We start from the raw sequence: 25,283 nt of genomic DNA, 5'->3' as shown, positions 1-25,283 counted from the left end.
AACACTTATGATATTCTTAAACTTTCAAATTGCCAATTTTTCATATTAAGCGCAGAAATGCTAACGGACCACTCGATACTCAACCCTAACATATGCCCAAGTCCGAAATCATCGTATGAACCTATTGGAACCTTCAAATCCAAATACCGAGGTCGTTTACTTAAAATTCAAACCTTGGTTAACTCTTCCAGCAAAAGCTTCCGAATTGAGAATTTTCCTTCCAAATCAAATTTGAACTTCCCGAAATTCAATTCTGACCATATGTACAAGTCATAAAACATGAAGTGAAGCTACTCAAGGACTCAAATGCACGACATGCTAGAACTCAAAATGACCAGTCGGGTTGTTACAAAAAGGTATCTCACCACCTATTGAAATTGAAATTGCAAAACTTATGGAACCCCAACGAGCACCTGAACCACATAGATCTGAGCTAGAATTTCTTTGTGGTGAAGTTCAAAAAAGAAGAGAACATGAAGATTGCACTACACGGAGGCCCATGGTTCATCATGGGATATTTCCTCTCTATTAGGAATTGGGAACCAAATTTCATGCCGGTACAATCAAAAATCCATGTCATTGCCATCTGGATCCAACCTCCCCATGCCTACAGAGTTCAATGATAGAGATCCTGGAAAGGGTTAGGAAAAGGGTTGGTAGACTGCTGAAAACTGATACGTGTACCTCTGCCACTTTAAGAGGCAGATACGCACAGATCTACATCCAAGTACCCATACAAACGATGGTGTTGGGGATCATAATAAACCAATTGAGTATGAAGAGGAGGGTATCTTGTGCAAAGGGTGTGGGTGACTGGGTTATCTATTCAGAAAATGTCCAAATCAACAGCTAATAGGGACAAAAGAGTTGTAGAGACTTCGACGGAGGTGGTGGAATTCCCATGGAGATCAAGATGGCAAGGGAGAACGAAAGGAAACAAAAAGCATAAACAACCAGAGGCAACAAAGAGCAGGCCAGAAAGCGGGAAGCGGGAAGCGGCCACCAGATTCAGGTAAGTTTTTCGTCATTGGTAGCATCGAAGAGGGTGACACAAGGGCTATAGAGCAAGCTGGTGCTAGGGCTATGGAGCAACTGGGCCAAACTAGACAAGCCCAGGAGACATCATACGGGCATCGTCTAAACAGCCCCTAACTGGACAGGTAACTAAAGCCAAATGGGCCCAAGTTACAAATGTCTGGGCCACCAGTACATAACCCAAGCAAGAAACACGCGTTACAGCCTATGGAAAATAATGAGCACACGCAAAACACGTGCCTTCCTAACACACACGTATCTCCAGTCTCTCACTCGACCCTAGGAAAAAAACACGCACCCACGTCGGGTAAGTATAATTCCCAAAATACATCCCCAAATCTTATAACACATAACCCGGATATAGGTGAACTTGCGGGGACCACTAACGGGGCTAATTCTAACCTCAGTACTAACATTATTAATACTAGGCAGGGGAAAGGGATTTAATTATGCATTATCACTCACCCACTTATACCACAATCCCCCATGTTTCCCATCATCACTCCCCTCAATTGATTTGGCTTACGTCTTTGCCTCTCAAAGATCTCAAATGATGAGAAATCCTCATGCACGGAAACCCAATGGTGAAGGATTTTGCTTAAAAGATAAGGGGTGTTTGATAGAAGGAAAAAAACCCATTACCAGTCTAGACACCAAGAATGGAGAGAAAACCAAACAACCCAACAAACAATAACAATATGCAGAGCCAGGGGGAAGGATCCAACCCCAATAGTGGTATCATCTACCCCTTACCCATGGATCACACCCCAATCTCATGGTTGGATATAGCTCTGCAGGGTGTTACATCCCCTCTGACCTTCACAATAGGGATAGTTCCCATCATAGTAGTCATCCAAAACCCTCATTACCTAGCCAAAATAGTCACAGCCAGCCTGAACCATGCCTTGCTGAATTATGGCCATCAACTGTGGCTAGAAACACTCATGCAAGCTCAGTTTGTAGTGAGCCAGCAAACAATGCCAACAGACCAGTTGAGCTTACTCATGGAGCAAATAAGACACACCCTCCCTTTCTTCCCACTAGTCTCCCCAGGGGAGGGGATCCACGACCCTCCTTCTCTCCATGGGAACCAGCGAGGACAATGACCCCATCATCAATGACAAGGTCGGAAAATGTCAACGAACACCTAGAGGCAACCAACACAGAGCTAGAGAAAATGATAGCAAGGCTGGGAGTGCCCAAAACCAAAGAAATTCTCCTACAACAAGAGGAAACAATAGAGTCTAGAGGGCCTAGGGGAGAAATGCTTACCGTAGTATGCCCAAGAAACATGGTAATGTGCGGAGTAAGCCTAAAATTAGCCTTAGAGCCAAACTTAGGAGACTCAGTTGTGAACCTAAAACCAGTGATGGCACAGTTAACCACCCAGACCTCTCTTGGAATGGAGAACTAGGAGGGCTCAATAGTGAAGGGGAAAGACAAATGCCTGAAAAAGATGTCACAAACCAACCCCAAGTTACTAATGAATTTCATCGTCTAGAAGGCTAGGGGAGCTAATAGTGGGGAATTTAGGAGACACTATGCTGAAATGGTAAAATTGCACAAGCCTGCCGTACTAGTGCTCCTGGAAACCAGGATGACTGAGCACAAGCACCTGATCTAGGAGCTGGGCTCACTGACTAGATAGATACTTTGCCAATGATGATTGGATTCAGGAATACCCTTATAGTAATGTGAGCCACCTCCCTAGAACCCATTCTGACCATTACCCTATGTTTGGTCAGCTTATGGCTCAATGCCTTCAATACTTCCTCTAGACCCTTTAGGTTTGAACCCATATGGTGTAGTCACCCATCCTTCTCTAACATTGTCCAACAAGCCTATGAGGGGAGTGGTAGCCTACAGAGGGGTATTGCTCAGTTCCAAGCCCAAATGTTGACTTGGAACAAAATTGTGTTTGGCAATATCTTTTATAAGAAGAAGCATATTCTTCCCAGACTTGGGGGCATTCAGAAATCTAATGCCTACACCTTTAGCACTTTCCTACAAGATCTTGAGGGTCAGCTTCTAGAGGAATATTCCTCTATTCTTAATTGTGAGGAAGTCTTTTCGAAAACTAAGTCTAGGATTTATTGGCCGGTGGAAAGGGATGCTAAAACTAGGTTTTTTCATACCTAAACTCTCAATAGGAGAAGAAGAAACAAAACCATGACCCTACAGGATGAAGTAGGGAACTCGGTTGAAGAGCAACATGAGATAAAAAACACTCTACTCCAATCTTTTCACCACTGAACACCAATTCTCATCCACACCCTGCCAGAGCTCAACCTATGGTGCTCATACCCTGTCCACTAGAGAGGAATCTACTCTGAATGCTCCACTAAGGAGTAGTGAGATAAAGGTGGCCATGTTCTCTTTCAAAGGCCCCTGGCCCTAATAGTAACCACTCTCTCTTCTACCAAAGATACTGGAATATCCTACAGAACAAGATCACCCATTTCTATAGTCAGACTTTCCATACCCTAGAAATGAAGCCTGAAGTAAACACAACCTATCTCTGTCTGATCCCCAAGTGTGCCAATGCCATAATCCTTAAGAATTTCAGACCTATTGAGCTATGCAACACTATGTAAAAACTGATTTACCAAATAATTGTCAACAGAATCAAGCCTGTTCTCCCTACCATCATTGGCCCAAGCCAAGCTAGCTTCTTATCCAATAGGAGGGCCAGCGAAAATGCCACCATTGTGCAGGAATGCATAAGCCATTTCACTAAGATGAAAGGAAAAGATGCTAACATGATCCTCAAAATTGACTTAGAAAAGACTTTTGACAGATTAGAATGGTCCTTTATTAGAGACACTCTGGTGTCCTTTGGATTTCCCCATAATATAACCAAGTTAATCATGTCTTGCATCTCTACAAGCTCTATCTTTGTCTTGGTAAATGGGGGGGGGGGGGGGGGTAGAACTGAATTCTTTCATCCTAGTAGAGGTATCAGACAAGGGGACCCTATGTCCCCTTACATTTTCATCATGTGCACGGAAATACTCTCCATGAGCATTGAGCCCCAAGTGTATAATGGTAGCTGGTTCCCTAACAAAATTAGCCACACTGGGCTAAAAATCTCATACATATTCTTTGCTGATGACCTAACCCTGTTTGCAAGGAAAAATACCAAAAACTATGGCACCATCATGGAGACACTGCACCACTTCAGCTGTCAATCTGGACAAAGGGTCAATACCCTAAAGTCCAAAGTTGTCTTCTCCTCGAACTGCCAACAAGATACAATAAATAGCTTAGCTAGGACACTGGACATTAAGGCCGGCACTTCTTTTGGGAAATATTTATTTTTCCTATCTTCCATAAGAGGCCAACTAATAGGGACTTCCGATTCATCATTGATAGTATGCAAGCTAAGTTAGCTGGCTGGAAAACTAACTTTATGAACATGGCTGGGAGAACTACCTTAGCCAAGTCCTCTCTGGGATGCATCCCTGGTCATGTCATACAGTACATTAAGTTACCTGCTTAGGTGTGCAATCAAATTGATAGGATTCAAAGAAATTTCATCCGGGGTACTATTGTTGTCAAATTGTCAAACATGCTATTAATTTGTACATCTTAATTTTTTGTAATTATTTTGTTTAAAACAAATACCACTCTTTATATCAATTAGGGTTTTAATTCTTAAAGTACTATTTTGCCCTTAATAATACTCGTTTATAGAAATGATATGATACGTTTATTATCAAAAGATTCAAAAAATATTTTTAATATGCTTTTCGCATCTTTAGTTTATGATCATATGATTCAAATCTTCTTAATATTATTCAATATCCATATTTTGAGACTAGAGCTGTCAAAACGGGCTAGCCCAGCCCAACCCCGCCCAAGTCTCATGGGCTTTTAAATCTGGTGGGCTAGGGCGGGGCGGGCCTCCATCTATATGGGCCTTAAAATGGTCAGCCCAACCCTAAGAGGGTCGCGGGCTAGGGCGGGTCGGCCCTTCAATTTTTTTAGATCAAAATATTTCTCCAAACCTTTAGATATTTTTTCGTGATATAATCTCTTGATCATATGAACGACTTCTGTTCATTTAGAGTGTACAAGAATCTTGATATTTGAATAGGAATCTCGTAATTGAAATGCAAATTCTCTATATCTCTAGCTCTTATTTTTTTAACGTTACATGAATATTTTTTAGTACTTTTCTTTCACTTTTCTTAGATTCAGGAATTGCTTCAATAAGTTTATATGTTAAGTTTTTTAATTTAGGTTTAACATTATTTGTCGATTTCATCATTATAGTCCATGAAATTTTTAAAATTCATGATATTTGCTAGTATTGTAAAAAAAAATGGGTATTAAAACCTGACTTTTTTCTATACCTGAAGAGCAATTTAATAATTAATAATATATTAAAGTAACCAAACTAATCATTGGCCATTTAAAATAATATTGTCTTTTGAAAAAAATATTATTGGCTACTTAAAACTTTCCTAGTTCGTTGTTAGTTAAGCAAAAGAAAAACTAATCTTGTCATACTACATGCATATCAAAAATATAAATTCTAGTTGATATGGAAGGGTCAATGAGCAATCTAAGGTTGAAAAATGGGGATTATAGTTAATATTTGTTTTTAGTTTTACTTTTTTTTAAATATTTAAATTTGAATATAATTAATTTTTGGCCCACGGGCTGGCCAAGACCCAGCCTCGATCAAGCCTCATGTGCCACCGGGCTGAATTAGGCCAAATTTATAAGCCTCAATTTTAAAAGGACTAAAAAAATCCCAACCCAGCCCTACCCAAGTAGCGGGCTGGATTGTGCTGGCCTCACGGGCCAAGCCCATTTTGACGACTCTATTTGAGACATTGATTATACAGAAGAGAAACTTTCAGAAACCACTATGTTTTAGTGGTTATTAGCTAGTTGTAGCTACCATTTACTATATTACTTCCTATAGCTATATTTTTTGATTTTTTTTAGAGTGTATTCAATGTATTTAAGCTATTGTATTCATGAATACAGTAGCATTTCTAGGCATGAAACAGGGGATTACAGCTAGACAGATTCTTGTATTCGAGTGTATTCGACTGTATTTATGGCGTGAAACATGGGATTACAATTAGACAGATTATTGCATTCGATTGTATTCACGGCGTGAACACAGGGGATTACACTATTTTTAAACGGAAAGTGAATCAATTAACATAATGGACTCCTAATATAACTCAACAAACTCAATTATAACACACAAATTTTGTATTTCCAGTTATAAAAAAGATTCTCAACCGAAAAACACCCCAAAAATATAGCAATCTTCAGAGAAATTATATAATACATCTGAATACATAAATTATATTAACAAAAAAAACATATGAATACATTCATGAAATATAGTGAGACAGTGCATGCAATGAAATACATGGAATACAGCGAGATACACTGAAATACAATTAAAAAAACAATGAATACAATGAAATACATGGAAATACAGCGACATACAATGAAATACACTTAAAAAAAGGTAAAAGAATCTTCAATTTGCTCAGCCCCAAACTCCGTCGTCTTTGTTCAAGATCAACCCTAATGCCGTCTCATCAAGAGGACTGCGATTCTGACTCGGTTCGTCATTGTTTCCGTTACTATGATACTATTCCGGCAATAGAAGGCAAAGTTATGCGAGAACAAACCTAACAGTAACTACTTGTAAATTCAATGGCAGCTTCTGTTTAGTGCCACTATTTTTCTTCCCCATTAACAGCTTTTACCAAACCCATCAAGCATAAGCCTCCCCTCAATGGCAGCTTCTGTTTAGTGCCTTTTTTAAACCTCATGGAATCAGCAATCGAATTATTCCCCAAAAACTGCTCTGCCGAGTCATTATTATCGACCAACAGCTGCTGCGTCGATAAAAAGACCTTGAGATTCGGAAAACGAGGAATTCGTCGGAAGGAATTAAACGAGGTGGAAGGGGAATCGGAGTTGAAATTTGAAGGAAATGGAGATGAAGATGTTGAAGAGAGTATAGAGAGAGAAGTTTCTTCTTCAACGAGTTTATCTTCTATGGAGAAAGATTGGCGTTGAGAGAGAGAGGGTGGAGAAAAATCTGAGAGAATGAGAGAGAAAAATAATACAAAGAGTATTTTATGGCTTAAGGGTAGGAGGTAACCATAAATAAACACTTGGCTATAAAAATCAAAAGGTAGCTATGAAATATAATTTTTTAAAAAAATATTTATTTAAAATAAATAAGGTATTAACCTTTGCTATATGAGGTAAAAATTCATATACAGAATATGGTGCATTATTGATCAAATTACCAACTACCACATGCGACATTTATAGTCTTCCTTTCAGATACTAGCTGGGAATGTAAGTTGCAAGGAAATCAAACTGCAATTGTACATTTTAAAATAGTGCTTCAGGACCCACTGATATTTAAACCTTTGAGGAAATTGCTCAACTATATTGTTTCGTGCGTTTTAAATTGGATGAGATACTTGCATTTTAGTTTGTTTCAAATAAATGACACACTTTTAAATTTAAAAATAATTTAAATTTAAACTTTCCATTATACCCATTTAACTTTAATGAAAAACTTTTATAACAACAAAAATATTTATGGTCCCACACAGCTTTTATCCATTAAGAGACAAGTTTGAAAAGTCTTGCCACTGAAACTAACTCATCTAGAAACCGAATAATTTAATAAAAGCATCATACTTTATTATGTATTTCTTAAAGAGCAACATATTATATACGGAGAACTTGTGCTTCAACTGTATTTTGTCACACAGTACATTTCTCTTCGTTTTCCTCTCTTGCTCTTGAGGTTTGCATCTATGGCGCAGCAAGAAAAATTCCTCAATGCTCAATCGAAGAAACCGTCAGCTTCATCGCCCCCACTTCCTTGGAGAACTCGTATTGCACTATCTGTCATCTCCACCTTTACCGATTATTCTCGCCGTCAAAACGGCACTGTCAACCGCCGCCTCCTCGGTTTCTTCACCCTCAAAACTCCGGCCAATCCCGATCCAGTTAACGGTGTTAAGTCCTCCGACGTCACCGTCGATCCTTCCCGCCATCTCTGGTTCCGTCTCTTCGTTCCCACCACCGATGAATCCCTGAAAATGAGTACACTTCCGATCATCGTCTTCTTCCACGGCGGAGGGTTTGTGTACCTCAGCGCGGATGGGATGGCGTACGACGCCGTTTGCCGCCGTTTTGCCAGGAAAATCCCGGCCGTCGTTGTCTCCGTTAACTATCGTCTGGCGCCGGAATACCGGTATCCTGCGCAGTACGACGATGGATTTGATGTGCTGAAGTTCCTTGACGACGAGAAGAACCGGGGGATCTTACCGGGAAACGTGAATCTATCATGCTGCTTCGTCGCCGGAGATAGTGCCGGAGGGAACCTCGCTCATCACATGGCTAAAAGAGCGTCGGAATCAACGTCCACCTTCAAAACACTCAAGGTACGGTCCCTCTCCCTCCATTATCCTTCTCATTTTCCAAACCCATACATATGCCACGTCTGCATTTCTGTATATATTTTACTCCTACAAAATTATATGGATTACCATTTATTTCGTATAATATTAAATTATCACTGCCTCATTGGCCACAATTATCATTTTTTTCCTTTTTCTTTTGCATTGAAAGCTTAAACGCACAAGTGGCTCTAAGTATATTTTAGTATTTTCCATTAATGTTTTTGGATCAAAATATTCTTCAACAATAGGTTTTGTAAATTTCTTGTTTAAGTTACATCAAATATTGCCAATCTCAGTGATTTTCGTTCAAGCCCTAATAACTTGGGGAATTTTAAAAGGAGAAATTCGAGATTTTTCTTCCCAACATATTCTAGAAGCAAAAAGTAATTTACGAAAAATACGAAAATTTCATTGAACGCGGGTAAGGAAACAATTTGGAATGCTTTCCGTTTTATCTGAAATATGGGAATATTGAAGAAGAAAATATGAAAATCGAACTGATAATTACAAGGACGATAAATTGAAAGCAACATAACTTTTTATTTGATGTACTTTTTTTTACGTCTCAAATTCATGTGAAATTCTAGTAACTAAGGAAAGATTGTCCTTAAATGACTAAAATAACTAATATATATATATATATATATATTATTTTTCCTAATATATCCTACCCCTTGATATTACAGGGAAAGATGTTCCTCTGTCCTATTTTGTCACAAGTCTTTCAATATTGGCTAAGTCAAGATGGAAAGTGATATGTGTAGCCAAAAGAAGTACTAATAAATCTAAATCGATTAACCAATTCCTGAACATGTACGAATCTCTTCCTTTAGACTTGTTAATCAACAACAGTCTTGATTTAGATTGTGGTCCACCAATAGAGAACCCCGCACTACGAAGTGTCCGCCTTTTCAACTTTGAATAAAATGAGAGGAATTTTATGAACCAGGAATTCCATTAATTGTTTTACTCCCTTCGTTCACGTTGTAAGTATTCTAAAAATGAATTTTTAGTTTTACTTATTACTTTTTGGATATCAAGAAAAAAATAATTTATTTTTCCTGTTTTGTCCTTAGCATTAATTACTTATTTCAAATTATTTTTCAAATACAGTAAGACTATACACTAATTAATATAAGTATTATGATAAATTATATACTTTATTTATTGTTTCTTAAGTGAAGTACATTATTAGTCGTAATGATTTCATTTTTCATTTTCTTCCTTGATGATTAAACCTTACCTACCGTACCCTTCACTTCTTTCCGTCACAGTTGGTAGCGTGTTTGATTCTAATTAGAGGCTTCTCGCCACGCGTACAATAACTATCTCGCAATCTAAGTATTGATCTTTAGATTCTCTCTGTCCTTTCATTTCCCTTTTATTTTTCTTTCATTCCCTTTTCTTTTCAGAATTTAACAGTCTTAAGACTTGGGAATTATGAAACGGAAAAGGGTCAAAAATATCCTTCAACTATTGGAAATGGAGCAAATATACTCTCCGTTTGAATTTGGATGTAAAATTACCCTCACCGTTACACCGTAGGATGAATAATACCCCTGGCTAACAGAAAAGTAAAGAAAGTTTAAAGGTTGACTTTTCTTTCTTCTTCCCCTCCCAGTTCTCTCTCCATGCCTTTCATTCCGCTCGCTTCCCCTTTTTCTTTTCTATCTTTCTTTCTCTTTTTTACCCCTTAATTCAAATCAATACAAGAAAAAATCTCCATAATTACATTTTTCTTCACACAAAAATCTAACCTATTTTTCTTAATATATGCACACAAGTTCCATCCACCAGCGCCACCTGTTGTATAAAAAAGGTTATTTTTTTTCTCAAAGCAAATATATCGAGAACTTGCAGAATTTTGACATGGACAGGCTAAAATGCTAAACTCAAATTAAGCCATCTTATTGATAAGAGCAAATATGTATCGAATCAACGGATATGTACAAATCTTGAGTACTCTTGTCAAAAAGTCTAAATCAATTACTCATTAATTCGACCCACTATTGCACAAAATAGGTGCAAACTCAATTTGACATATACACTGTACTAATTGTTCTAGCTGGAAAATTTTTGCTCTTGATATCACTCATACACGCTAGTTTTCTCCGCTCACTATCCCACATGTAAGTTCATGTTGAATTTTAAGCAACTTGTATGCAATACGATAAATTTTTTGAAAGGTTGTAATTTATCTTGATGGCTATGTTGCCACTTGCTGAAGAATAATACTTGAAGGACATTAAAATTGGATAGCCAAAACCAAAATTTGTTCAGACTAGCTAGTTCGTTTTGTAATAAGAAATGACTTGTATACAGATTTATTTACTTGACAACCTAATATGTCATCAGCGCACTCCGCAATAGTACTAATGGCAGATTTTTTTATTTGGATACAACTGGTGGTCGTAGGTGAAACTTGAGTGTAGATAAAGCAAATGGGTTCAATTTTGTGTGAAGAAAGATGGATTTCTAATAGAATTTTTTCTGCATTTGACTTGATTTGAAGTAAGACGTAAGGAAGAAACAAAGAAGAAGAAGAGATAGGGAATCTGGATAGGCAGCAGACATAATAATAGAGGAGGCGTGGAGAGAGAACGGGAGGAAAAGAATAAAAGAAAAAGTCATCTTTTCTTATTCTAAAAGTTTTCTGATCATGTTTTTTTACTTTTCTGTTTGTGAGGGGTATTATTGATCCTATTGTGTGACGGTAAGGATATTTTTTCTCCCAAACTCAAACGGAGGGTATATCTGCTCCATTTTCAATAGTATAAGGATATTTTTGGCCCTTCTGGTATTCCATAAAAACTGTATGGCCTATTTACCCAAATCTAACCATGTTTTAAACTAATCTATATTATATTAAAAGAAGGGTAGTGAAGTATGAGGTTAAATCAAGTGATATTGAGAAAATATCACTTGGCGAATTTAAGACAAAACCTAAAAGAAAAATCTTATCTATATATCTATTTTGTAATCGTATAGATCCAATCATCAATTTTTCTTCTATTTTAGCTAAAAATATGGAAGTGAAAAATAATTAAAAGTCATAATAATAAAATAATAAAAAATATAGAAAGCTGTATATTGAGATAACCAATGACGATTGTGCTTTTGGACAAGTTAAAATATAAATAAAGTGAATAAATTTACTTAAGATATTTAAGGATTTGATGACTTCAAGTAGCAATTTATTTTATATAAAATAGAAAAAATTATTTATAAGGTAAGAAAAAAATTATATAGTAATTAAAATATATATTCAATAACAAGAATAATGAGGTTATATTAATTTGACCAATTGGATAAACGAATATTTTATACATAAATAAATATTTCTTAAAATGATATTGAAAACATTATTGCAACAATTATATTTTTTGATGATTAATATCTGAATTGAGTGTTGTAATGTTAAGTTTGAAAGCATAAGATGATTTTTTTGAAAATGTGATCTAATTTAGCAAATAGAAGAATAAGATATATTTGAATTTGAGATGAGATTTTTTTTAAATATGATAAAAAAAATTATATTTTGGAATACGAGCTATAGAGTCAAAGTTACTATTGAAATAATTTTTATTTGTTAGTTGTATTATATTAAAATGAATGAGTTGAAAATGAATATTAAATTCAAACAAACTAATAAAAAGCTACATGACAATATCATTATATTAAAAATTGAATAATATAATAGCAAAATAAGGAACAAATAGAGAAAAAAATAAAATCTTTATTGTAAAGAAAAGAAAGATAAAACTTATTTAAAATTGATATGAAGAAGTTTTTAAAGCATGATAAGAAAGGTCATAATGTGGATAAGGCCACATAACTGAAGTTTAATACATAAAATAAAGAATTAAAAATATTAAATAATAAAAATAAATTAGAGATGATGTGAGGATATTTATACTAAGAATTAATTTAGAACTAAAATGTAAATATATAATACTTAAAAATTATCGATAAATTTAAACAATTTAATAATTTCGAGTATTAATTTAAAATAAAATAAATATTTATTTGAAGATTAAAAAATCACACATCTATCTATATTATATTAAAGAATAACAATATTAAATAAAGAGGCAAGTTAATTAAAGCCACATGGATAATAATGCTTCACTCTAATTGAATATTAGTGGTGGAGAAATAGATAAAAAAAAAAGTTATACATCCATATTATCCGCTAAAAAATAGGTTGCAGAGTGAACTTTTTAGAAATCGGTAAAATATGGAAAAGATTCATATTATTCACTTGAAAAATGCATAACCAATGAGTTTAACTTTTACATTTGCAAATACTCAAATTGGGATTCCTCAAATTTGGGAGACTAGAAATTCTCCTAAAAGTGATCATATTTAAGAAGCCATGGATAATATGGATATCCATATTATGTGTCGATTAACCCATTTTTTATAGCCCTATACTATTGAAAAAGGTCTAATATTGTCCTCCGTTATACTAGCAGTCCAAATATAGCTCTAACGTCATACTATCGGTCCAAATATATCCCTGACATCATAAAAGTGGTACAAACCTACCCTTCCTCTGTTAACTACCTCCATATGACAACATTTCATTGCTACCTCACCACTATACTCCCATTTTCATCCCTTCCGCACAACCTTTCTTTCCCATTCATTTGAAGAAAAATCACAAATCATAGATATACAAACAAACTATATCAAAAGGAATGCTAACAACTAAAGATAATATGAAATAATGTGAAACGTGAAAATTCTGATTTTGCTATTCAAAATTCATACTTATATGAACGAAAATACATTTTGTTTTATATAAAAAACTAAGCAAAGATACAGGCAAACTAGTTTAAGGTATCAAAATTGACCATGGTGAGATAGAAAAACAACCTAGACACGAGAGTTAATTTTTTTTGTTTCTTTCTCTTAAACCACATTTCTGGGAGGCTACCATCTTTTCTCTCTTTACGTTTTATGTTAAAATAAAAGTGCTACTAAATTTTTCCTAAATAGGTCTTACAAATTCAGCGACAACACAAGGAAATGCAAAATAAAACACAAAATTGTAAGGTCAAGTGAAAGGTACATACAATTCCAGGGTCGGCCGGAGAAGCAACAAGTATTTTGAAAAGCAAGAGGAAGTATAGGCAGTGAAGTCTTCAAAATAATGATAGAACTTCAAAGTAATTGAACTTGGTAGCTGCAAACAGGGTGAAATAGTGAGGTAGCAATCAAATGTGTTCATAGGGGAGGCAGTAAACGGAGGAAGGGTAGGTTTGTACCACTTTCATGATGTCAGGGATATATTTGGACCGATAGTATAACGTTAGGGATATATTTGGACTGATAGTATAACGGAGGATAATATTAAACCTTTTTCAATAGTATAAGGACATATTTGACCCTTCTCCGTTTTTTATAAGTATTAAATATGGGTCGGGTCGAATAATTTATCCGTTTTTACATTACCTTTTTTTCAGCCCCATATCCGACCCGATCCGTTCGTTTGCCACCCTATTGAATATTACCAGCCTTCCAAATATTATTTCTTATTATTTGAATTACGTATTGAAAGATCATCTGACTCTAAAAGGTAATTGGACTGGTGGCCATACAACCATTTTTCGGAGGTGAGGAACGAACTGAAGCAGAAGCAAGACTAGCAAAGATTGACCCATTGATATCAGTGACTCGAACGGACTGGACATGGAAGGCATTCCTGCCACCAGGTGAAGGGATGGACCGGGACCACGAGGCTATCAATGTTAGCGGCCCAAGGGCCGCTGACATATCAAAGCTGGATTTTCCGGCAACGGTGGTAGTTGTGGGTGGTTTTGATTCCCTTCAAGATTGGCAAAGGAGGTACTACGAGTGGTTAAAGAAGTCAGGCAAAGAAGTCTACATGTTAGAGTATCCAACCATGGTGCATGCTTTCTACATTTTCCCAGAGCTACCTGAATCTACACACTTAATTTCTGAGATTAAGGACTTCATTCATAAGCAATGCTCTAAGTTGTGAAGAATTGATGTGCCATGATATATTGTTTCTTCACCAATCTGAATATCAAATCATGTGCAGTAATTATCGAGTTCTCATGGAGCTAAACAAGAAGGGGATATATATTATATATGAGAATATACATGTTATTGGTACTCTTATTGTTGGCACTCATATTGTTATGACATTCTAGTTAATTGTTGGTACTTCATTTCCTCCAGACCCCCTACCCCCCTTACCCTCCTGGTCTGGAAATTCATATGTTATGTCTATATTCAACTTACTTTTGTTTTTTTTTCCCGGAATAATACATAATTACCCCTGGGATTGTCTCGTTTTACCAGCTGCACTCTTTAATTTTGTGGGGTTCCTATGACCCCCTTGCATTTGTTAAAATTGGAATTAATAGCACCTTTTGAGCTGATGTGGCATATGTTATGGTTTACACTTCAGTTTAGCGCGTGAAAAGCCCCAAGACAATCTTTTTTCTATTTTCTCTTCATTCTTTTCCTTTTCTTTTGTTTTTCTCTCTCTTCTTTTCATCTACTTATCTCTCCGTATGCAACTTTACCATTCACACCCATCTCTTTTTTGTTTTCATCTCGTTATCTCTTCATCTGGATGGAAAAGAAAAATATGTAGCCCTTGGTAATTGGAGCGGTAATTCTTTTTTTATACGCTTGATCCTTTTCTTAATTTATTTTAGAAAAATAGAATCAATTCTAGCTTATTCCATAAATAGCAGATTCTTTCACATTATTAGCCTAATATAAAAAATTATGTTTCAAAGTAATAAATTAACTGCACAAATCACGGGATCCATTTTTATTCTTATCACCATATTTATCTATCCTCAACGTAATTTATCTTTCTTCTTTCAACCCTAAGCCCCACAACTCCATTAATCTCTCCACCCCTTGCCTGCTATGTCACTACCAATCAGAAACCAGTATGATTTTTCTGGTAGCATATGGAAACACTTTGTGCTATTAATGTGGATTAGTAAATCTTGATCACCTTATTTATTCTTCGTCAATACATGTTTGACCACTTGGAAAGCTATTTTAAAAATTAGTGGCCATTGAAGTTGATTTTTATGTTTCTCGTTTTTTCCCCCTTTTATTCTTCATTTACTTCCTTCTTGTTTCTTCTCTTAGAAAAAAGATGTGTTGAGTGTTGTTTTTTGAGGATTGATTGGTAGTTGTTGAAGGTTGTGTATGATGGACTTGTGGTGGCAGTGGTTTAGCCTTGAGGTTATATATGAGATGTATATGTACTGAATATATAAAATAATTCAACAAATATACAGTAAGTTGTCTTATTAAATTTAATATATTCTGAATATACATCGTATATGTTCATCAATTAAACAAATATATGTTAAAATACTTATAGACTATGTATAGCCAAATAATATAGATACTATAACAATAATATCATATTATATACTTCAATAAATACTATACCAATAATATTATTTTATATACTGAATATAAAATAATTCAATAACGATACAGTAAATTGACTTATTAAATTTAATATATCTTGAATATACATAGTATATGTACATGCATTAAAAAAATAAATGTATAAAGAATTATATACTACGTATAGCTAAATAATATAAATACTATACCAATAATATTATATTATATAATTCATAATTTTTTCTCAAAGAATTATATAGTTTGTGTATACCATTAAAATATGTTGTATATGATTGTAATCCACAAGTATAATATAATATAATATGTATATACCATTAAGATATACTATGAATATATACTAGTAATATATTCATATATAACATTATTATTCATCATGTATTTAATAATTATACAACACCATGAATTATTAAATTTAATATACTATATGCATAAAATTTAGAGGTAAAATCAGTTGGGTGAAGGAGGAATGAAGTAAAAGAATAAGTTGAAGACAAAAGTTGGATTGAATAGGCGCCAAAGGAAAGGATTTAGGGTGAAGAATTTTTTTAACTGTAGAGACATTTTAGCATTGGCACAGTAATAGTACAAGTCATTAAATGGGGGAGAGAAAATTGTGGGGAAGATTTCAAAAGTTATGTGAATAATTATTAATTACTAATCCCTATTTTAATGGGATTGGTCCAACATTATAGGTTCCTGCTATAAATGTATTTCATTAGCTGCCGTATTTGTTAATTGCTATCTGCTACTAGAATTCAGTAAAATTTTCTTAAATATTGTCTAAATATGTTTTTTCCTCGGATAAGATCTTGAAGAGACATTGACTAGCACATTTTTCTTCTTCAAATTGAAATTGAAAAATTGGTCCTCTTTGGTAGAAGAAGATTTGAATAATCTAAAGTCCAAACAAGCACCAATGGTAAAAATAGCACGGGCTTGTATGTTTTTGAACTGTTAATTGAAAAATAGCCAGCGTTTGAAAAGTCATTGAAAAATAGCATTATTTTGCTACAACACCAAAAGTTCCAACTTTATATACTAGAGATTGGTGCACCTGTGTATGAATATCCAGCATATTATGCTGCAACTCCAACACACGGAAAGTTCCAACATAATATACTGGAGATTGGATTACCTGTGTATGAACTTCCAGCATATTATGATGGACCAGTATATTATGCTGGAACTCCAGTATATTATACAAGAATATTTTCCGGATTTTGTACAGTGTTTTCGCTCAGATTTATCTTTACATGAAAAATGGCTAAATTTCGATTACTTTTGAAATTGTGACTATTTTTCAACTATCACTTGTATATCTTAGTATTTTAAAATTTCACTCGCACCAATGGCATCAACTACAGTTGAAGGATTCAGCCCACAAAGTAACGGATACTGTGGCAAACTAAAAATGGAACTAATTTTCTTTTGTTCCTTCTTTTTACTCGTTCTTAATTTTTCTTTTTCTTTTTTAACCCCTAATATTGTTGTGGAAGAATGACCCATAATCGGTAGCGATAGAATTTCGATTTGGTGATGATTTAACTTTTCAGATTTTAGTTTAATGGTGATTTTAATTTTCAGATTTTGGTTAGAAGCTAACTTTAATTTTCAGATTATTATTAGGTGGTGAATTTAAAATTTTGGGATTATAATTTGGTGGTGACTTAGTTTTTGATTTCAATTTTGTGGTGGTATGATGGTTTTGGTGGTGGATATGGTTGTCATGGCAGTGATATTGGTGCTAAAGTGGCGGCAATGTTGACGGAGAAGAAGAAAAGAAAGAAAAGAAAAACAAAAGATAAATAAAATAAATAATGACTAAAAAGAAAATAAAAAAATAGTATTAGTAAATGAAAATGGCATGGCATCACGTGACTGGTGCGTGTGTTTCACGTATTTTTGTGAAACCGATGTTCATGAAAAAGGGGTAATTTATTTTACTTTAAACAACAATGGGGGTCATAGGACCCCCACAAAATTAAAGGATGCATCTCGTAAAACAAAGCAACCCCGAAGGATAATTATGTATTATCCCTTCTTTTTCTTTTTTCCTTTTGGTGGGAAGATGAGTTAATTGGGATCAGGACAATAAAGATTGGTCGATCCAATTTCGGGAAGTTTTATGGAATTTTTACACCCTATAGAAAACCTTAGTACCCTATTTATTTTAAATAAATACCATTTAAAATATTACATCCTATAGATACATTTTATACTTTATAGCCAAATATCTAATTATAGTTACATTCTACATTTAAGGCACCATATATGCTAAATAATATTTCTCTCTCTCCTTTTTAGTCTTTTCTCTCACATAATCACTGTAAAATTGACTAACCACGTTCTCTCTCTCTTTTTGCATACACTTTACTCTTTCTCCCTCAACCCACGATTTATACCTCTTCTCCCACCCAAATTCTCTAGTTCTCCTCCATTATCACTCCATTACAATCGCTTAGGGTAAGTTTAATTCGTTGATTTTGACAGACGAAGAGCAATTGGTTCAACTGTAGCGGCTAAATTCTGCATGGCAGTGGTCGTCGAAGTAGGGTTCACAGCTTTTGCGTAATTCATGGCTTCGTTTGTGGGATTTGAGGGCTGGGGATTGTTTGTAGTTGTTGTAGGAGGTTGGGCAGATGTATTAGGGTGTCACGACCCGGATTTCCCACCATCGGGAGTCGTGATGGCGCCTACTATCGGAGCTAGGCAAGCCAAGCCTTTTAAACATTCCCTGATTTCACCTCAACAAGAACAATATAAATATAACGAGTCATTTAAATTAAAGCGGAAGTCTCTAAAACACAGATAACTGAAAAACCCAAAATGCGGAAGTTTAACATTTCTCTACCCAAGACTGGTGTCGCTATCTCACGAACTACTAAAGAGTGCTACAAACAAATCTGAATAGAATTACATAAGTGTCTGTCTCGGTACAATGAAAACAAACTGAAAACATAGAAAGGGACTCCGGCCTGCGAACGCCAGCTAGGCTACCTCGTAAGTCCCTGGACTGAAGTCAGCTCCCGATCAATATCCTACTGCTGTGGTCCAAAAGCTGCTCCGTACCGTGATCTGTGCAAAAGAGCACAGAAGTGTAGCATCAGCACAACCGACCCCATGTGCTGGTAAGTGCCTGGCCTAACCCCGGCGAAGTAGTGACGAGGCTAGACAGGACTACCAAATCAACCTGTGCAAATCAATGTATATATATATGCAATACAAGGAAAGAATACAGAAATTAAACAGTTAAGAGGGAGGGAGCATACTATGGGGGAAAGCACAGTCCGGATATAAAATCAGCAATTTAAGTAAGAAACAGGGCAATAACAATAATTAATGAGAGCAGGAAAAAAATCAACAGTTGCACGGTATCAACCTTCGTGCTTTTGCTCTCATTCTCACCAAAAGCAATCAAATAAAGTGCACGGCATCACCCTTCGTGCTTTCCCTCACATAGCTCTCATATCATGACACGGAATGATCCTTCATGCAATTTTAATCAAATCAGAGCACGTAATGTCCCTTCGCGCATAAATAATCAAAACATGGCACGGAATAACCCTTCGTGCAAATATAATCAAAACATGGCACGGAATGACCCTTCGTGCAAATATAAATCAAACATGGCACGGAATGACCCTTCGTGCATTATCCCTCTTCCTCACCCAAACAGTAATCACAACCAAACGGGGCACGGGGATAAACAAACAATAAGAAATGTCCCGACAAGGAAAGAACATAATTAAACAGCTAAATCCCGGCAAGGGAGCAACCACAATAACTTTCACATCCCGGCAAGGGAGATAATCAATTCACTCAAACCATCCCGGCAAGGGATTAATCATATCACTTTCTATTACTTTCATTTCTTACCCAATAGTCTTTTTACTGTTCGAGCCAACGCTCCAAAGAATTTACAATTCACAATCAATCCTCATACTCTTCACATTTCATAGGATTCATAAACTAACGGGGAAGAGTCATAACAATATCAGAATAAGTACAAACAAGGACCCACGGTCATGCTAGACACCGGTGTATAGATACTCGTCACCATACCTATACACCGTACTCAACATTTAGCAAATAACAAACAACACCCTAATCCTATTCCCTCAAGCCAAAGTTAGATCAAACACTTACCTCGGTCCAAAGAATAGCAATCAATCCTCAAATACCGCCTTTCCTCTACAATCTGACTCCGAAACAATGGTATCTAGGCATAATTAATTCAATAATATCAATAAAGACTCAATGGTAACATCCCATAGCCTAGATATGAATTGCCTAGCATTCTTCCAAAAATACAAAAATTCGACACTGGGCCCACATGGTCCAAATACGGGGCTCGGACCAAAACCTAGTCACCCATAACCCCACGAGTTCAAATATGCAATTTGTTTTAAGATTCGACCCCAAATTGAGGTTGAATCACCCAAAATTCTCAAAACCCTAGCTCTACCCAAAACCCCTAATTTCTACTTTGATTTCATGTTTTTAGGCCTAGGAATTCACTAATTAATGAAGAAAAACGAAGGAATTAGGTGGGGAATTACTTACCCAAGTGACCTTGAAGAAGGGAGGCTTCAATGGGGTCCTAAGGCTTGAAGGAGAAGGGAGCTCGCGAGAAAAAGTGAAGAAATCCCGAAACTATTCTGTTTTTAGACTTTAAAAATCGCTGGGCAAAAATGCCCTTCGCGTTCGCGGGAAAGGGTCCGCGTTCGCGAAGGGTTAATTCAACTGATCATCGCGTTCGCGATGAGGAGGCTGCGAACGCGAAGAGAAAGACTTGGGGGGGTCCAGGGAAATGCTCTACACGAACGCGTGGAGTGACTCGCGAACACGGTGAGGGAGGAACTAAAGCTACGCGAACGCGGGAATCAGTCCGCGAACGCGAAGAAGGGGACTTGGCCAGCATCGCGATCGCGTAAGGCCGGTCGCGAACGCGAAGAACAAATCTGGCTTGCAACAGCTAAAGAAAACCTGCTATATTTCTAAGTGCAAAACCACCCCGAACCACCTCCGGATCACTCCCGAGCCCTCGGGGCTCCTAACCCATCACACACGCTAACCCAACAACATCCTACGAACTTAACCGAGTGATCAAATCGCTAAAATCATAAATGAGGAATCAAACCTCAAAATCATCATTTTTCATTCCAACTTCATAAACTTCAAATTTTAGATATTTAGGTCTGAAACACGTCAAATAACGTCCGATTTCGACCAAACTTTACAGAAAGCGCTTAACACATATTTAAGACTTGTTCCGGGCGTCGGAACCAAAATACGAGTCCGATACCATAGTCTTTTAATAAATTTTCATTTCCATTTTCCTTAATAATTCCAAAAAAACAATTTCACAAGAAAATTCTTTTCCTCGGGTTCTAGACCTCGGATTTCGACTCCGGGCACATGCCCGAGTCCCATATTTTTTTACGGACCCTCCGGGACCGTCAAATCACTGGTCCGGGTCTGTTTACCAAAAATGTTGACCGAAGTCAACTTTAATCATTTTAAAACTACATTTTGAAATTTTTCACAGAATTTAACATATAATCTTTCTGGCTACGTGCCCGGAATGCGCACGCAAATCGAAGCAAGTGAAAATGAGGTCTTCAAGCGTCGGAAGCACGGGATGAAAGAGAAAACAGGTGATGACCCTTTGGGTCGTCACATTTTCCACCTCTAAAACAACCGTTCGTCCTCGAACAGACAAAAGAAAGAAGTACCTGAGTCGGGAAATAGATGAGGATAACGGCTCCGCATATCAGACTCACACTCCCAGGTCGATGCCTCAGGAGGCTGACCTCTCCACTGGACACGCACTGAAGGAAAACTCTTCGACCTCAACTGTCGAACCTGCCGGTCTAGAATAGCTACCGGCTCCTCCTCGTAAGATAGATCCTTGTCCAACTGGACAGTGCTGAAATCTAACACGTGGGCTGGATCGCCGTGATACCTCCGAAGCATGGACACATGAAATACTAGATGCACGGCTGACAAGCTGGGCGGCAAGGCAAGTCTGTAAGCCACCTCTCCCACACGATCGAGAATCTCAAATGGGCCAATGAACCTAGGGCTAAGCTTGCCCTTCTTCCCAAATCTCATCACGCCCTTCATAGGCGACACTCGGAGCAAGACCCGCTCACCAACCATGAAAGCTACATCTCGAACCTTACGATCCTACATCTCGAACCTTACGATCCACATAACTCTTTTGCCGCGACTGAGCCGAACAAAGCCTGTCCTGAATGATCTTGACCTTATCCAAGGCCTCCTGAACTAAATCTGTACCCAATAACCGAGCCTCTCCCGGCTCAAACCATCCGACTGGAGACCGACATCGCCTACCATACAACGCCTCATATGGAGCCATCTGAATGCTGGACTGGTAGCTGTTGTTGTAGGCGAACTCTGCTAAGGGCAAAAACTGGTCCCACGAGCCTCCAAAATCGATGGCATAGGCTCGGAGCATATCCTCCAATATCTGAATAGTCCTCTCGGACTCGCCGTCCGTCTGAGGGTGGAACGCTGTGCTCAACTGAACCTGGGTGCCCAACTCCTGCTGAACTGCTCTCCAGAAACGCGAGGTAAACTGCGTACCCCGGTCCGAAATGATAGATACCGGCACCCCATGAAGGCGAACAATCTCTCGGATGTAGATCTCAGCTAACCTCTCCGATGAATAAGAGACTGCTACAGGAATGAAATGCGCCGACTTGGTCAGCCTATCAACAATGATCCAAATAGCATCAAACTTCTTCCGAGTCATCGGAAGTCCAGTAACGAAATCCATGGCAATCCTCTCCCACTTCCACTCGGGAAGCTCAATCCTCTGAAACAAACCACCAGGCCTCTGATGCTCATACTTGACCTGCTGACAGTTCAAACACCGAGCCACATATGCAACGATATCTTTCTTCATCCTACGCCACCAATAATGCTGCCGCAAGTCCTGGTACATCTTCGCGGCGCCCGGGTGAATAGAATACCGAGAACTATGGGCCTCTGCTAAGATCAACTCTCGAATCCCATCGACATTGGGCACACAAACTCGCCCCTGCAATCTCAAAACACCATCATCATCTAAAGCCACCTTCGAGGCACCTCCACGCTGCACCATGTCTCTCAGGACACACAAATGGGGATCATCAAACTGCTGATCACGGATACGCTCCAATAATGAAGAACAAGCGACCGTGCAAGCTAACACTCTTCTAGGCTCAGAAATGTCCAACCTCACAAACCGATTGGCCAAGGCCTGAATATCCAAAGCAAGCGGTCTCTGGCTGACCGGAACATAAGCAAGACTACCCATGCTGGCGGACTTCCTACTCAATGCATCGGCCACCACATTGGCTCTCCCCGGGTGATACAAAATAGTAACATCATAATCCTTCAATAGCTTCAACCACCTCCTCTGCCTCAAGTTCAACTCCTTTTGCTTGAACAAGTACTGCAGACTCTTGTGATCAGTGTACACCTCACACGTCACACCATATAGGTAATGCCTCCAAATCTTCAGAGCACGAACAATGGCCGCCAACTCTAGATCATGAAACGGATAATTCTTCTCGTGGATCTTCAACTGCCTCGAAGCATAAGCAATGACTCTGCCATCCTGCATCAATACTCCACCAAGCCCAATACGGGAAGCATCACAATAAACTGTATAAGGCCCTGAGCCTGTGGGCAAAACCAATATCGGTGCCGTAGTCAGAGCTGTCTTGAGCTTCTGAAAGCTCGCCTCACACTCATCTGACCATCAGAACTGGGCACCCTTCTGGGTCAATCTGGTCATCGGGGCTGCTATAGATGAAAATCCCTCCACGAACCGACGGTAATAACCTGCTAACCCCAAGAAACTCCGAATCTCAGTAGCTGATGCCGGTCGAGGCCAGTTCGTGACTGCCTCAATCTTCTTCCGGTCCACCTGAATACCCTCTGCTGATACAACATGACCCAGAAATGCAACCGAACTCAACCAGAACTCGCACTTCGAGAACTTAGCATATAAGTGACTATCCTTCAGAGTCTGAAGAACCACTCTGAGGTGCTGCTCGTGCTCCTCCTGGCTACGGGAGTACACCAAAATATCATCAATAAAGACTATCACGAACAGGTCCAAATAAGGTCTGAACACTCGGTTCATCAACTCCATAAATGCGGCTGGGGCATTGGTCAACCCAAACGACATGACCAAGAACTCATAATGCCCATACCGAGTGCGGAATGCTATCTTAGGGACATCAGATGCCCTAATCCTTAGCTGATGGTAGCCAGATCTCAAGTCTACCTTTGAAAACACCTTTGCACCCTGAAGCTGGTCAAACAAATCATCAATCCTCGGCAGTGGATACTTGTTCTTTATCGTCACTTTGTTCAATTGCCGGTAATCAATGCACATCCTCATCGAACCATCCTTTTTCTTCACAAATAACACCGGCGCACCCCAAGGAGAAACACTAGGCCTGATAAATCCCTTCTCAAGCAAATCCTGCAACTGATCCTGTAACTCCTTCAACTCTAGCGGGACCATGCGATACGGCAAAATGGAAATGGGCTGAGTGCCCGGAGCCAGGTCAATACAAAAATCAATATCCCTGTCGGGCGGCATACCCGGCAGGTCTGAAGGGAAAACCTCGGGGAACTCCCGAACAATAGGAACAGAATCAATAGAAGGAACCTCTGCGCTGGAATCGCGAACATACGCCAGATAAGCTAAACACCCCTTCTCGACCATGCGTCAAGCCTTCACAAATGAAATAACACTGCGAGTGGCATGACCTGGGGTCCCTCACCACTCCAAACGGGGCAAATCTGGTAAAGCCAAGGTCACGGTCTTGGCGTGACAAGCCAAGATAGCATGATACGGGGACAACCAATCCAACCCTAATATTACATCGAAATCCACCATGTCTAAGATTATTAAATAACACGGGTCTCAAGACCCTCAAACACTACCACACAGGAACGATGAACTCGGTCGATCACTATAGAATCACCCACTGGTGTAGATACATAAACAGGAATACCCAAAGCATCACTAGGCATAGCCAGGTGGGGTGCAAAATAGGACGACACATATGAATACGTAGACCCAGGGTCAAATAGCACTGAAGCATCCCTATCACAGACCAGAATAGTAATGTACCTCTGGTAATTAAACAACATCTGAAGACTTCAGCCTTTGGCTGGCTGGCAAAGCAATAACACCGGGGCTGGGGTCCTCCTCCATTAAACATGATTCATGCAATGGTTGATATGCATTTATCCTTCAGTAAACTCAAGCCCTAGGTCCTGACTCCGTGCTCACTGGCCTCAACTTGAGAACCGCTCCCC

At 38.0% G+C, this 25,283-nt stretch overlaps 1 protein-coding gene across 1 annotated transcript; it reads left to right on the top strand.

The window, feature by feature from the left end:
• The first annotated feature begins 7,725 nt into the window (after positions 1-7,725).
• LOC109217853 (probable carboxylesterase 18) lies at positions 7,726-14,827 on the top strand. Its single transcript, XM_019382136.1, has 2 exons — positions 7,726-8,483; positions 14,083-14,827. The coding sequence occupies exons 1-2, from the start codon at positions 7,851-7,853 to the stop codon at positions 14,506-14,508; spliced, it is 1,059 nt and encodes a 352-aa protein (XP_019237681.1). The 5' UTR covers positions 7,726-7,850; the 3' UTR covers positions 14,509-14,827.
• The last annotated feature ends 10,456 nt before the right edge of the window (positions 14,828-25,283 follow it).

This window comes from Nicotiana attenuata, unplaced genomic scaffold (assembly GCF_001879085.1).
Source record: "Nicotiana attenuata strain UT unplaced genomic scaffold, NIATTr2, whole genome shotgun sequence".
Taxonomy (NCBI): Eukaryota; Viridiplantae; Streptophyta; class Magnoliopsida; order Solanales; family Solanaceae; genus Nicotiana; species Nicotiana attenuata.
This window is presented reverse-complemented; position numbering and strand designations above follow the sequence as displayed.

Excerpts from the sequence above, each read along its gene's own strand:
- LOC109217853 (XM_019382136.1), top strand. The coding sequence starts at position 7,851 with ATGGCGCAGCAAGAAAAATTCCTCAATGCTCAATCGAAGAAACCGTCA. Across the intron at positions 8,484-14,082 it reads CCACCTTCAAAACACTCAAG|GTAATTGGACTGGTGGCCAT; the intron begins GTACGGTCCCTC and ends TGACTCTAAAAG.